Source organism: Gracilinanus agilis, chromosome 3 (assembly GCF_016433145.1).
Source record: "Gracilinanus agilis isolate LMUSP501 chromosome 3, AgileGrace, whole genome shotgun sequence".
Taxonomy (NCBI): Eukaryota; Metazoa; Chordata; class Mammalia; order Didelphimorphia; family Didelphidae; genus Gracilinanus; species Gracilinanus agilis.
The window spans coordinates 236,525,350-236,541,567 of record NC_058132.1 but is presented as its reverse complement, the minus strand read 5'-3'; the positions used below and the strand labels follow the sequence as shown (position 1 = coordinate 236,541,567).

The 16,218-nt window shown below is 35.6% G+C and overlaps 1 protein-coding gene and 1 long non-coding RNA gene across 2 annotated transcripts in view; one reads left to right on the top strand and one right to left on the bottom strand.

Annotated features, from left to right (window-relative positions):
• Positions 1-3,059: 3,059 nt before the first annotated feature.
• Positions 3,060-4,864, bottom strand: LOC123239221. Its single transcript, XR_006505722.1, has 2 exons — positions 4,732-4,864; positions 3,060-3,818 (listed from the first exon to the last, which is right to left on the bottom strand). It is a non-coding gene; the product is annotated as an uncharacterized LOC123239221 (long non-coding RNA).
• A 2,319-nt stretch (positions 4,865-7,183) lies between these two features.
• Positions 7,184-16,218, top strand: part of DNAJC10 (DnaJ heat shock protein family (Hsp40) member C10) — a 34,473-nt gene continuing 25,438 nt past the window's right edge. Inside the window, exons 1-7 of the mRNA XM_044669731.1 lie at positions 7,184-7,390; positions 8,323-8,488; positions 9,798-9,848; positions 13,111-13,193; positions 13,474-13,605; positions 14,483-14,576; positions 15,534-15,611. Coding sequence (XP_044525666.1) covers positions 7,184-7,390; positions 8,323-8,488; positions 9,798-9,848; positions 13,111-13,193; positions 13,474-13,605; positions 14,483-14,576; positions 15,534-15,611 — 811 coding nt within the window. The remainder of the gene's footprint in view (positions 7,391-8,322; positions 8,489-9,797; positions 9,849-13,110; positions 13,194-13,473; positions 13,606-14,482; positions 14,577-15,533; positions 15,612-16,218) is intronic.

Genomic DNA, 16,218 nt, shown 5'->3' with positions numbered 1-16,218 from the left:
AAATTTATTAAGCATTTACTGGAATGTACCATTTAGTATACCCCTGTGGTCAAGTAGCTCTAAAACTCTTTTAGGGCAAAAAGCCACCAATATCCAGACAGGTAGTCAGAAAAGGCAGCATAGTGCTCCCAAGGTTAAAATTATCCATTTCTTTGACCCTTTTTTTTTTTTTTGCTGGTATTGACTTGTGGTCACTGTCCCTAGAAACTATCTGACTTGATGTTAGAAAATTCCTATTAAATTCCTTATTTCCAGACTTCTTCAATCTCCTTCCTGCTTAATCCTCTCCTTTATTCCCACTTAATTCTCTGTTAAGTTTGATGTATTTCTACATCATACTCTGTATAAATGTCCAGTCCTGCTTGGTTGGTTTCAGATAAGAGGGAAGTTCATCTAATGGCCCCTCCATCCCTTCTTGCTTGTGTACTCTTCATTTCACACACATCAGTTATGTGATATCGAGTTCTATCCTCTCTTCTTCCCTACATTATTGCCTTCCTTTTACCCTTCCCTCAAGTTTCTCTGTTAAAACCCTAGAATACTCAATCCACCAGCAGAGAAGGGCAGGGGGTTGAGGGGGGTGGGACTGATTAGAAGACTTCTGCAATAGTACAGGAATGAAGTGATGAAGGTATGAACTAAGGTGGTTGTGATGTGAGAACAAGAATGAGGAAATGTGAGAGAGATCTTGTGGAGGAAGAGTTAATAAGAACTGGCAACTAGAGGGGCAGCTGGGTGGCTCAGTGGATTGAGTATAAGGTGAAAAAGTATAGACATTGAGATGTAAACAATTTGTTGCAAGAGTTCAGTTGTTTTAAGAGATGTGACATGACAGCTTGTGGGGATGACATGATTATGAGTGTTTTTTAAGAATGGGAGAGATCTGAACATGTTTGCAGGTTTTAAGTATGAAGTTGGAGGATAAGGAGAGAGTAAAGATAAGCACAAATTATTGAAGGGGCAAAATGAAAGGTATATGGGAGCTGAGATAAATGACACAAAAAAGTTGTCATTGGCAATGTGACCATCTTGTCAGAGACTGGAGCAAAGAGTGAATGGAAGATGAGGGCAGTTGAGGTGTAAAATTGGAAAGAAAGGGAGCTTATGATGAATGACCTTTATTTTCTGGGTAAAGTATGAGGCAAAGTCCTGTTAAGGTAAGAGAGAATAAGAAGCTTGAAGAATAGATGTATAAAGTGTGATAGTTAACCAAAGTAAAAGAATTAGAATGCAGCAGTGAAAGCCAGGTTGCAACTGAAATAATCAATTCTCAACATTTGTGATGACTTTTATTAGTAACCTCATTCTCACTTTCACATTAGCAACTACTCACACTCATGGCTATCTATGCACAGTAGAGAAAAAAATGAGAAGCATGATGTGCAAGTTTATATCTGCAAAAAGAAGGTAAATATTCATAAATGTTCATGAACTAAAAAGTGTTAAAGTAACCTCTCAAGTGAATAGATGAGGAAACTGAAAAAAAACTGAAAAGTTGCTAAGTTGGTGTGTAAATGAGATGGTGGTCACCAACCTCTCAAGTATTGCTAAGTCTGCATCTCAACTCCACCGCAGCCCATACCACTGAGCTCCTGAGCTTCCTTGAGGAGCAGTGGATAAGCACAGAGCAGTGGGCCAGGCCAGTCTGAGGTGCCCCTAGTCACTCTGGGCTGTTAGACTTAATCTCAGAATGTGCTTTTCATTAGGGAACAGTATAACAACAGAGCCAAAAAGGAGATTAGAAATGGTAGGTGTTGACTCTTTTCCTGTTTTACCTCAGAGGTTCTTCTGACATGGCAGTCCTTGTCTCTCTCCATCCTAGTCCCCTGTTACTTCTCCTCTCCCCTACATTTTATGGATTACTTCATCTTTATTATGCTAGGAAAAATGTACATTACCAGAATTAATGTTTTGTTGTAAACAACTGTATACAGAAAAGTATATTTTCCATAGTCTCTAGTGAAAGATTACCATTTTGACTGTTCCCAGGAGTCTCACCCTCATTTCCCATAGGTTCATGGTATCAACATTTGCACTTTTTATTTTCACACAGTTTTCTAAGAACATTGGCCCCAAGAAAATTGAGGATTGACTGCAACATAAATTTCTGTTGAACTCAGACAATATAATTGTGCCCAGTGGCATCACGAAAGTTCAAAAGCAGGTAGGTAGAGGTGGATCATTCAAGACTGATATGTGGAGAAGGTTGGTAGGGATTAAACAATAAGGTTGGGGGTTCAAGTGGAGAGAGCTTTACAAAAATTAATAGATCAAGGTCTGAATGGGGAAAGGGAGGACTGATGAAACTGAATACAACAAATGGCAATTTGAAGTCACAATGAGGACAAAGAACAGTTATGTTGATGACAAGATAAAGTTGAGCAATCTTGGGGCCCAGGCCCACATGATCATTAAGCATCTGTGATAGGTTCCAAACTTATGTTTTCCTTACTGCAAGCCTAACACTCCATTCACTATATCACTTCCATGGTATGATAATCTTTGTAAGTGGCTGAAGTAGAAGAAAGGTACAAATTATGTGATATGACTTAGCCTGGGAATTTGAGGGGCGAATAACAGGTATAAAGAAGCCTTCAAATAAATAACAAGGCAGGGGTTATAATGGATAAGAAGACTGAAATTGATGAACTCCTTAAGAAAGAATAAGGGCACCAATATTTATAGCTATTTCACCACCAGTAACTATATAGAAATATTTAAACTCCAAATGAGAAGATAAAAAGTAAGACAACAGAAAATTCCAGTGAAGAGCAAGAAGCATCCCTGTTTCTCCTTCTGACCCAGTAGTATATCACAAGATATGAGAAGAGGTATAACTTGTCTTGAAGAGAGGGGCCAGTATGCACTTAAAAAAATTTTTTTTCAGTTAACAAGCATTTATTTTCTCTTCCACCTACTTTCTCATGGTGTGTGGGAGGGGTGGGGGCGGTGAGAGATTTGTAATAAATATTTTTAGTCAAGCAAAACAAATTCCCAAATTGCCCATGTACAAAAAAAGTCTCATTCTGTAACTTGAGTCTATCACCTCAGTCAAGAAATGGTAGTAATCTTCTTTATTGATCAAGTGAAATCACTAAACTTTCCACAGGTGTTTGTTCATTTTTACAATGTATTGTTTCAGCAATAAATGTTCTCTTGTACCTGCTCATTTCACTCTGCATCAGTTCTTACAAGTCTTCCTTAATTTCTCTAATATGTCTAATTTTGTCTAAATTTCTTATGTCTAAATATCTACATTTCTTATGACTCAAAAGAATTCCACTACATTCTGACAACCTTGTTTTATGAAACACTTAAGCATCCCAGGATCACCCAAGATGGGATTAGTAGATATAATCATTTTAGTACTTTTTTTTGTCTTCTTAGTTTCTTTTATTATATCTAGGCTGTTTTCAGGTATTCCCTAGCTTCTACTATGCTTCCTAAATTATATATAAGACCCTGAGTTCTGCAGTTCAGTGGAAATTCTCATTCTTGGTGTTTTCCCCTGAGATAGTGTTCCCAGAATCTAGGAATTGAGTGTCTCTGGGTGGCAGTGGGCCATAAGAGCATTGTCTCCCTTGTCCTGATTAAAGACGTGTTCTTTTGCAACTGCTTTGGTGGTTTTGTACTCTTTCAGGCAGACAATTCATATTATCATAATCTGCTCAGCAATTCAATCCATGAACATTGTTTTCAGGACTTTGTCACCAAGAAGAAGCTACAATATTTTTGTAGAGGTAAGTTCTTTTCCTTTCTTTGATTGCTTTTGGGCAGATCCATATCTTTCTGGAGGAAGTGGAGTTTCCCAGATAGCCCTACAAAGTGAAAGTTAAGAGGTTAACACAAAGGGCAGGGTTTTGTTTTCAACACAAGAGACTGGAGTAATTCCTTAGAACAAAAGGAAAAGGAGGGTGGAGTGGGGAAAAAACTTGGAAATGGAAGAATCAGTACATTTTTGAGGAATGAAAAGTGGTAACATGGGAAAGGAGCTGGACATCAGGAAACCTTATCATCCACAAAATGTTCAGTAAATTTGAGTTATAAATCAGTTCAATTCATTTTATGGATGATAAAACTAGGGTCCAGGGACCATGTGACTTCGCCAAAATTACATGGTTAGTTAGGCACAGAACATCATCTCCAAAGAATGATAAATGAACATTACACAGAGAGCAATAGTGATATATACAAAATAAATACTAAGTAATTTGGAGACCAGAAAAATGGGAGACCCTAACAGTGGAGGGTGGAGGAATGGCCAAGAAAGGTCAAGTTTGATGTGAGCCTTATAAGAAAGTAGGATTTGGGGGAAAGGGGAATATGAAGAGAGTAAAAGTAAATTGCAGATATGGAGTGCAGTCTATGCAAAGGTAGAGAGAATGTCCTTTTTATGTCCCTTCACAATTAGCATTGGGCAATGCCAGGGAATTCCTTCAAAACTATCAAAAGCTTCAGTAAGTTTCCTTTCAGCAGCAGTTCTTCCTAAGAAAAAGTCTCCTTCATCGTCTCAACCTCAGTTTCCCGAGAATGTGGCAGGTCAATGATTGGGGTCAGGAGGCAGAGAAGGCACATCATGCCTAGGCAGGTCACTCCTCCCCAATCCCCAGCTCCTGGGTCACCATGGAGATGAAGGTAGCGAGAGGCAGCACCATAGGCTCCACCTTCCTGACGCAGAGCTGCCCAGGCCGGCCTGCGGTTAACAATAGCCCACACCCTGGACACACTGACCTTGCCCTTCTTTCAGAGATCCAGGATGAAGCTGGAGCCGGAGCCAGAGCCGGAACCGGAGCCGGAATCAGCCACGTCAACTGTCGCGAGCCGGGAAGCGTCACTCTGACTAAGAGCCGGCCCCAGCCCCATCTTCTCCCCCACCCTAGCCCTTCTCCCACAATACTCCGCGCCGCATCTGCCCAGGCTCCGCCCCCTATTCGCCTCGCTCCGCCTAGCCGGTCCGGCCTCCAGGCCAGAGGAGCGGACGGGGCTGCTAGCTGGAGGCAACGTTTCCTCCTCCTCTTCCTCCTCCTCTGGTTTCCTCGCGCTGCCCCCTCGGCTCTGCTCCCGACCCCGGCCGGGAGCTGTCGGACTAGTACGTACTCTTCCCTTTCCCGCACCCGCAGCAAGCGCCTTCCCCAACTCGCTCCCCAGTCCTCTCGGTCTCTGGGCCATACCGGGCGGGTGGGCGGAGGGTCTGGGGCCTGTTTGGGAGGAGAGATTCGGGGGGCGGGGACAAAGGGCCGAAGCATTCGGCTCCTTCAGGGGAGGCCCGGGCCCCAGAGAAACAGCCCCCGGGGAGGAGCGGCGTGGTTTGGCGGGAGGAGGCCCGCATCCTTGGAAAGGGGATGTGAAAGAAATTGTAACCTCCTCCCTGCCGGCCTTCTTTCCTCTAAGTACCATGCCCGGGCCGCTGGTCTCCTCTTCTCCTTTCCAGCCAATCCCAAGTTATACCTCTCCCGGGTGGCTCCTCTCACGCTGTCCTCCTTGCCCAACTCCACTTTGTCCCCACCGTCCTCTGGCGGAGCCTGTCCAGCTCTTCCAGCATCTCCCATTCTCTTCACCACATGCCTGTACCCAGCCTGACTCTTCTTTGGCAGAGACATAGGGGTTCTCCACCCAGACACTGGAGAGGGATGTGAAGAAAGGAATGAGGCATGATCCATCCTTCCTGCTTCATGATAGAACTGAAACATGCTGCACTTAGGTTTACACAGTCCAGGGACTGAGATTTGGGCTGTAATGCTAACAGAGGCCACACTGTACCTGAGTCGATATTCTGTCAGTTTCAGTAATTAGTTTTGTTCTGCTTTGGGTTTTTTCCTGGCATTTTTCCAATCAACCTCAGTATTTATTCCTAGCTTGTTCGTGGGTGGGGGAGAGGGAAGGGAGGAAGTGGATTAGAGCTGAGGACCATTAACAGGTAAGGAACATAACACTTTTTAAATAAAACATAACACATTTTAAATAAATGAAACTTGAGTTAATAATAGCTAGCATTTGTATTGCCCTTTAAGGTTTGCAGAGACTTTACAAATTTTAATCTCATTTTTTTCTTACAACCCTGATACAATCACTAAAAAGAAACTAAGGAAGACAGGCTATGACTTGTCCAAAGTTAGTGAACTCAGATTTACTTTTGTCCACTGTACAGACTAAATAATGGAAAAGACAAGAAAAGGGACTGATTGACAATGCTTTTTTCTTTTTATAATGATGAGAACTACCATTTTAATAGCATTTTATGTTTTGTATTTTGATCTTCACTACAACACTGTGAGGTAGATGTTATTGCTTTGCCCATTATGTATCCTACCTTCTTCCAGTTAAAAAAAAACCCTCTTATGACAAATTTGCATAATGAAGGAAATCTATTAGTTTTTTAAAAGACTGTGACCAAAATATGTCTCTCTGAACATACTGTTATGGAAGTGAATTTGTTTTTGCTTTTACTAAATTGAAAATGCTTCCAGTTGTAATGTGAATTCGATTTTTTGTATGTTACACAGTAAAACCATTCAACTTATAGTTAGTAAACCCACTTCCTTTAGAAGTAAAAAAAAAAAGGAATCTTAACATGTAAATTATTATCAAAAGTCAATTGGGAATTTTATAAAATTAAAATATTAAAATCGATTTCTTGGGCAATTCAGTACCATGACAAACTACCTTTTTGAGCCTTTTGTTTCCAACTTCCTAAGAAATATCTTCATAGAATGAAACCTAGTATCAATGATCATCAACTGAACTCTATTGAAGGGGGAAAAAACTGGAGAACATTGGAACATTCAGCACTTCAATACATGTGCTCTTTTGAGCACTCGCCCTTCGTTTTTTGACTCCCTGAATTACTGCTTAAAACTCTACCATCTGGTTTCTGAAACAGAGCTATTCCCCTAAGTGAATCCCTGGGGGATAACTTTATTTGCCATGCAGATAGACATAGCCATGTAGCACAACTAAAAGATCTAATAACATTTGACTAACAAATAATTCTGTCATTTACTTTTGTGATTGAAATAGATTTTAAATTCTTCATTTCCTCTCTTTAGGTTGCAATTTTTATAGAAGACCATTTTTTAAAACTTCATCCATGGACTAGTATGGACTACATCTCTCAAAGTTCAGTACTGAACTGGCTGTATATCCTAATATTTATTTGAATTAGAACTTATGTAAGAAAAAAAGGATGGAAGACTGGTTCAAGAAAGGAGACTATGTTAGAGACAGGAAAAGAACTTTTCTCTGTTTCTTAATTTTAGTATATCTTACTGCATTAGTCTACACTGATAAGGATTTTTACAGTTTACTTGGAGTATCCAAAGAAGCAAATAGTAGAGAAATAAGACAGGCTTTCAAGAAGTTGGCATTGAAATTACATCCTGATAAAAACCCGGTAGGTAGAAATTATTTTTATTTATTTTTGATAGTTACTGAAATAGTAACATCTTTTAATGAAATTGCATTAACTTATTTTGAATGTTTTTATCCTATAATAAATTTAGAATTTTAAGTGATGCATATTGAAATACTAGCACTACAATATACATTTTCATTTGCTGTTAGAAAAAAAAAGATGCTGGATTTGATCATTGTAACAGCTAAAGGACTATTGTTAAATACATTAAAGGGTTTATACAAACCATCCCCCTTATTTATATTGATGTCTAGGAGTCCTATTCAACTATTACTATAAAAGCAGCAATTGTACAGCAATTGGAGGGAAGTTGATTGTCTTAAGCATTTTAGAAAATAAATTTGTTTCTCCTCCATGTTGAAATGTGTAAAAGAATGTGTGTGCATGTGAGTATGTGTGTGAGAGAGGGAAATATAAGAAGCTCTGACAATGATAAAGATGTAAATATTTGCTCTTTTTTTTCTGGGGGAAAGGAAGGAATGTGCTAGTGTTTTGATGTCCAGAAAAAAAAAATTAGAAGTCCTAAGTTCTTTTCTGCTTAATTTGCATTATTAACTGTTCTCCATTACTTTCTCATGCCTAGACAATTAAAAAACAATAACTCAAACCCTGATTTGTAATGGTAGCTGATTTCTTAGGTGCTCACACTGAAAGTTTAACAAACCAGTTTGAACTGGTTCCAGTACACCACTGGATAGCAGAGAAATTTCTCATTTTTCTATATCCTGATACTTTGCAATGGTTGTAAAAACCTAGAAAATAGATTTCAACCTTGGGCATTTATTCTTCCCATCTTTTTCTATAGCATTTATAGTTTTCTAGGACTTCTTGAATTAAATGTGTAGCTGAGTTATGAAGTGATAAACTTAAGCTCATAGCTTTGTAACCAGTCTACCATTTTTCTTTACTAGAATAACCCAAATGCTCATGAGGAGTTTTTGAAAATAAATAGAGCATATGAAGTATTGAAAGATGAAGATCTTCGGAAAAAGTATGATAAGTATGGAGAAAAAGGACTTGAGGATAATCAAGAAAGGGGCCAGTATGAAAGCTGGAATTATTACCGATATGATTTTGGTGAGACACTATAATAACTTCACAAATTTTATCATTCTTATTTAAGATTATATTGAAAAGGTTTTTTTGTATGATAACTTTTTTCATGATAATTATTAATTGATCTGCATTGTTACTATAGCATATTATTCCAAAAAAATGAAAATACCTCATTATATCATTTTCATAATTTTGAGGTGTTATATCTTCTAATTATTGTTTAAATCAATATTTTTAAAAATCCACACTAATTTGACCTTGTAATATCTTAATAATATATCTGTTGAGACATTCTGTGAAATTTGCAAAAAGTAATTCTTATAATAAAAGTCAGAGTTCGCCTTGAATTTAGTTGTAGGATAAAGCTTTACATCAGACACTCCATCTTTTATGTCTCCCCTAATAAGCATTTGGTTTGAGAAAGTAGCAAAAAGACAAAGATTGAGGTTAGGATAAGCAAGGACAGAAAAGGGAAATCAAGTCCAAAAGACAGCAAAATAGAAAGGAAAAAAGTGAGAATGAGTAGATATAAAACTTAGCCCTATCCTCTAGCCTTGATAGTTTTCAAATGCAATTTTAGTGTGCTTAAAAAGCTAGCCCTTGGAATTCTTGCCTTACCTCTAAATACAGCCTGGCTGTGTAGCCCTTGTTAAGTCACTTTGCCTTTTTTGTGCCCTCCCACAATGATGTAAATGGCATCTAGATGGTCCATTGGACTCAAGACCGGGCATCGTAAAGACCTGAATTCAGTACAGTCTAAGACACTAGCTATGTGATTTTGAGCAGTTTGTCTACCCCTGTTGGCTACATTTTCTTTTATCTGTAAAATGAAGATAATAGTAGCATCTGCCTCCCAGGGTTGTTACCTATACTAAAAAAATCTAATAAATATCTATTGGACTAATAAATATCCAGTTAAAAAAATTTTGTTATCGCGGAAACTTCTTAACATGGAAGAAAATTCTTCATTTATTATATTAAATGACCATATGTTTAACACTAGAAAAAATTAATAAAATACTTTTTTTTATTTGGATTAAACAGATGTTAAATGGAAAGTTCTTTCATGATTAATTTATACAAAAGCTAAAGTATTAAGCAGTCAGTTTCATGAAATCATGGTATTAAAGCTTTAATTTTCATTCATTAAATACGTCACTGATCATATTCATTTTGGACTTTTCCTTTAGCATTTCTGTGCATGTTCTCTTCAAGTGTAAGTAAAATGTACGGTACTCTAATTTTGAAGTATCAGTACTCAAACTTCACTCTTAAGTGCAGTTTATATTTTGTTTTATAATTTTGGTTGTCTATATCCTTTTATAACTAGGTATTTATGATGATGATCCTGAAATTATAACCTTGGACAGAAGAGAATTTGGTAAGGTTCTAAGAGCATACAACTTTTTCAAAGCAATGTGATGATGACATGGAGTCATTGAGCAAAACTAATGTTGTCCACATTATAGACAAAAGAGTTTTATTCAAATTTTTACTTTATGCATCTAAAGTGGTAAACAATTTTATTTACTGTCTATTTTAATTGGTAAAAGAATAAGACATGCGAAACATCCTTTTAAAAAAATATAGCATTTTTTAACAGAGCCTCATCCTTTGAATTATTATAAAGTATTTATATTTTATTATTTGCATTATCATTGAAATCACAGGTCTAGTCCCTATCTTTCTTTAATGGTACAATAAAAGTAAAATCTTTTCCTACCCATTTTATGGCACCAAATTATATTCATCAAATTTATAGTTCCATTTTGTACTTAAATTCTGCATTAGGGGACCTGTGCAGCTCAGTAACTTAGTAAGCTGTGTAGCTTTGAACATGTCACCTAATATCTTTAGGCCTTGATAGTCTCATCTCTAAAATGAAGGAAGTTAGAACCTTCAGATCTTTTGATTCAGTAAACTTCTTGACATCTCTTTATCTTTAGGAGAAATGTAATGCATTGTGATATTTATTGTTAGTATATGAATCAAAAATGTATGACTTCTGTAAACATTCATATATCAAAACCCTCAAAGCACTTTTTTTATTAGTGTTAAATTTGATTTACTGTCCTAAAACTGTACTTTTCTAACATTTTGATCTGGTTTGGAGATAGGAAGAGTAATTTATATATACTATGTCTCCACCTCCACACCCCCAGGCCCTCCCACCCCCTTATTGAAGTAACCAAAAGAAATTAAGGCTCAAGACCTGAGCTTTAAAAAGTGGCATAGTATCATGTAAACACTGGTTTGGGTGTCATAAGACATAAATACTGGCTCTAATGCTATAACAAGCTGCATAACCATGAGCAACTTATTTATAACTTATTATAGCTTTCTCAGTCTTAGATTCATCATCTGGGAAAAGAAAAAGAGTTAGACTAATATCTTGGGAAATTGATGCAGGTGAACACAAAAGAATGTCTTGCTGCTTTCTTATTAGTGTCTGTCCTAGACTAATCAATCAGTAAAAAAAAAAATCAAGTACTTGCTATGTGCCAGGAATTATATAGATACGATCACTACCATCCATGAATTTATATTCTAATAGAGGGAGATAGCATGTGTATTTATCAGCATATACAGAACATATATAAAATTATATACAAAGTTATCAGAGGGAAAGGTCACATAACCCTGGAGCAGATCTTCTCTATAATGTAGCATTTGAATGGAGTCTTACAGGAAACTAGGGGTTCCAAAAGGTAGAGATGAGAGAGGAGACTGTTTCAGAGAGAGAAACATCCCATTTCAGGGACAGGCAGCAGTTAGTACAAAGAGAGGAAATTAAGACTTGTGTATGAGGAATAGCAAGTAGGCTAGTGTAGCTGGACCATAGAGTATATGTTGGTAGGTAATATATAAGACAATTGGAAAGAAAGGAGGAAGATTGTAAAAAGCTTTAAATCTCGCATCGGAGTTTTATTTGATCCTAGAGGTAATATGGAGCCGGTGAAGTTAATTGAGTGTCTTGGTCAGTACCGCACAATTGTATGAATCCAAAAATCACTGGAGTGGAGAGAAACTTAAGACAGGGAGACCTTAAAAGACCTTATAATCCAGACAAGAGGTGAAGAGCATCTGAATTAAAATAAGAGAAATAGAAGTAGAGAGAAAGGCACATATGTGAGATTTTGTAGAGGTAGAATTGACAAGATTTGGCAACTGATCAAAGAGAGAATAAGGAATTAAGGATGATATTTTGAGGTTGCAAACTAAGGTTGACAGGATCATGGTGCCCTCAGCAGTAAGAGGGAAGTTCAGAATTGGAAGGTGGTTTTGAAAGGAAAGATAAGGAATTTTTTTTTTGGACAGCAATACTCTGAGACCTATTTCTAATACACTAGTATGTTGTAATTTTACACAAGTGATCCTCCATGTCTGGAATATACTCTCTAATTTTTGCTGCAGACAATCACTATCTTCCTTCAAAGATATGGGTATGTCCTATAGGAATCCCAGCCCCAGCATATATAAAATCATTTTTTCTCCCTAAACTTTTTCCATATTCTCAAATTTCTGTTGATGGTACCATGATTTTTTTCAGTCATTTGAGTTTGAAATTTGAGGTCATTCTTAGTTCTTCTCTCTCTCTCATCCCCTATGTCCAAACATTTGCCACATCTTGGTGATCCTACCTCCACAGCACTTGTTGGTCTCTCTTCTTTCCACTTTTTCTACACTGGTTTAAGACTTTATCATCTTTAACCTGGATTAATACAGCAGACTCCTAATTGACATCAACTTCTGGTATCTACCCTCTCTAATAAGTCCTTCACATGACTGCCAAATCAATATTCTAGAAGACTATATCATCTTTTATTCAGAAATCTTCAAAATCCTCAATCTGGAATTGAAAGCACTACACAATTTGGTTTTACCTGCCTTTCTAGACTTATTTCATAATATTCCCCTTCATAAACTCCCTATTTCAGTTAACATATGTGTCCCTCATTATGACACTCATCTTTCACCTCTGCCTTTATATGAGTGATTCTCCTATGTATGTGTAGAATGCACTCCGTCTCCCTCCTGCTTCATGGAATCCATAACTTTCTCCTACATAGGACTCTTCCAGTTCTCTTTGTTATTAGTTCTTCCTTGAAATTAAAGTTGCATTATTATTGTATCCCAATGGTAGCCTGTTATTTTCTTTGAGGGCAGGGACTTTTTATTTTTTGCCTTTATATCACCAACATCTAGCATAGTTCCTGGCACATTTAGTTCACTAAATATTTGCTGATCAATTGAGACCAAAAGGAGTATTTTGTGAGCCAAGCTTAGCTCATTCCCCCTTGTTCTGACTTTTGTAGTTCTATATCTGGAATTACACTTGGTTTAAAGCTACTATTTCTCACTTCATTGTATAGGAAAAGGAGGTCGAAAAGGATGGGAGGAAAAAGAAGACAGTATGTTTCTTTTTCCTCAGAAGTCCAACCAACCTGGGGTCTGTGCCTTACACAAAGAAAATCAGACAAGAAGTGTTGGCATATTGATTGATTTTTCAAATATAAAGAATCTTTCATTCATATTTCCTTGATTTTCTTTTTTGTGAGCAAGACAAATGTAACTAAACCAAAACATTCAAAAGTCTTTTTTTTATAAATCATTTTTAATTTTATTTTTCATGTGCTTTTTAGATGCTGCTGTTAATTCTGGAGAGCTATGGTTCATAAATTTCTACTCCCCAGGATGTTCACACTGCCATGATTTAGCTCCCACAGTATGTATTCATCTGGCATCTTAACATTAGGTTTTTCATTTTTCATTTCCAGCAAATCTATGTTCACATAATCATTTTTAAAAAAACCGTTTTCAGAAATGTTTTAATCAGAAGTAATTATTACTCTTAAAACATGATTTTGCTTCCATAAATGCAAACTTTTATTTGTTTTTTCATTTTCCCCTCTTACAATCCTTTTGAAGAAGGTAGTGATTTAAGTCTTCTGGGAAGTAAGTGAAATTGTTTCTTTTCTTTTTTTCCTTTTTTTTTTTTGCCTTAGTGGAGGGAATTTGCTAAAGAAATGGATGGTTTATTTCGCATTGGAGCTGTAAATTGTGGAGATGATAGAATGCTTTGCCGAATGAAAGGAATCAAGAGTTATCCAAGCCTCTACATTTTCAAATCTGAAATGGTAAGAAAAAAAAAATTAGTCTCTCATGAATGTTGAATGTAGAGTAGTAAACAATAAAATTTAAAAAGAACCCATAAATTTAGGATTTTGGTCATAAAAACTCTTGTTTTAAGCACCTTATCTAACTTTGTTAGCATGATTGCTTTTTACATTATCGTTAGACATTTTTAAGTCACTACTTTCATATATCATCATAATCAATTTCTAATTTGTGTTCTTTTTTTATAGACAATACATAATTGTCTTTAACACATGAATATTTTCTTGCAAATAAAATAAATCCTATTTTTCTCCAACTTTAAATGATAGCCTTACATGACAGGTTTTTTTTATTATTTCATGTCACCTTGAACATTAGTTTATTGGGTGCAGCTGAGTTCTTCAGTGGATTGAGAGCCAAGCCTAAAGTTGAGAGATCCTGACAGCTTCATAACTCTGGGTGCAAATCACTTAACTCCATTGCCTAGCCCTTACCACTCTTCTGTCTTAGAACCAATACACAGTACTGATTCTTAAGATAATAAGGGTAAAGGGTGCTTTTGTTTTGTTTTTTTAAAGAAAAAAAAGAAAATTTATATATTAAGACAGCCATTAAATAGTATATGAAAATTTACATGACTCTTAAGATGTGTTATAGTGGTACTTTTTTTCTAAAGTAGACACAGAATTCACAGTTCTTGGAATTAAGCTAAGAGATTTAAAGTTTTTCTTCTAGACCTGTGGAACAGCTTGTAGTTTCATCTTTTTAATGAAAATTAACTTTTATTATACTTACTAATCAAATATATGGAAGAAGCTGCAATATTTGGAGTTGATTATATATGAGGTAATATGTTTTAAATATGAAAAAAATTATTTTCACTCTTTTTAAAAATAGAATCCAATGAAATATTTTGGAGAGAGAACAAAGGACCACTTAGTGAATTTTGCCATGCGGTATGTCAGAAGCACAGTAACAGAATTATGGGCAGGTAATTTACTTCTCTAATTTAAAGCAATACCTGTTTATCCTTAAATTAATAATAAGTATAATTTGACAGTGGTGATATTAATGGACAATTTTTTTAAATAAACGCAATAGATTTTCAAAAGTGCCTTTGCCAGACTTCATACAAGGCCCTATCTTAGGGTAGGAGGTCTTTGTCCAAGAAATCATGAAACTAGTTAATCCCCCGCATAAATATAGGTTTTCAAAAATCACAATTCTTTTTGCAGAACTTACTATGATTATGAATATTAATGTGACCAGGAATGAAGACTGGGAAAGGGAATGGTTAGAGCTGGATTATACAAAGAGAAGAAACTTCTTTTTTGTTTAAATAAGTTGATTATGGGAGAAAAAAATTAAAGTAAATTATATAAGATCTATATTTGTTACTTTTGAATATGGTTTTATAACCTTAAGAAAACTGGCTTTTTTTCTGATTCTTCTCACTGACTCTAACATTGATCAAGTAATTTAACCATAGTAAATTCATTCTTATCCTCCTTCTTCTTATCCTAGGAGTAAGAACATAATGAAACCCTTTAAGAACTTTAGATGAAAGTACCTAACAAAGCATAATATTTCCTAAACTAACTTGATATTTCAATAGGTAACATTAAAATTGGGAATTAAATAAAATTAAGTGAATAATTAAAAATTATTTTAAAACATAATTTACAATTATGTAGTAATAAATTAAACAAAATTAAGTAAAGAATAATTATGTGTTTTAACTGAGAAAAAATTTTTATTCTTAAAGTTTACTAAGTGCAGGGAAGTATGGCTACATTTGAATATATTAAAATTAATTTGAAAATTTTTCATGGGATTTTGAATAAGTGGGGCACAGTCATGAAAGAAGATACTGAAATGTGCTTCTAATTATTTTTGATGTATCTATGTATGTGTGTGTGTGTGTTTTTTTTTGTTTTTTTTTTTTAAGGAAATTTTGTTAATGCCATCGAAACTGCATTTGCCTCTGGTATTGGCTGGCTCATCAGTTTTTGTTCTACGACAGGAGGTAAAAAAATATTTACTTTTTATTATGCTGAGGAGACAATAAAATTTTAGTTTAAGGTAATACTTCTAAGTTTGTAATCTAAAACATTCTTTCATAAAAAGAAAAAATCTAAACTTAGAGATCTTTCTTTTTATGATTTTATATGTAATTTGAATAATTTTTTTCATCATGATACCAAGCCAAAGAATCACCTTATTTTTAGGCCTATAAATATTAAATATACATAATAATAAATGTGAGATCTTTATCCAGTTACCAAACAAATTGACCTACTCTTGGAAGAACTGATGTACCCCAATATTGATCTCCTTGAATTATAAACAAAAGCAGAAAATAAAAAGAGGAATGACTTGGGTTCTTTTTGGAGAGGTTCATAATGATGCTTAACAAGTTGTTCATTTTACCACAAACTAAAGTTAATAAGAAACAATAACACATTACTAAATGTAATAAAAAAACATGATTTCATGGGTCACTTAGCCTTCCACATTTTGGTGCTCATGATGAACATAAAAAAAATCAAAATGAAGATAATTTCAGCCTATACAATATCAGTTATAGAAGGTGAAGGTGTAAAGAAATTCTGTGAAGAATGTGGCAAGATTCT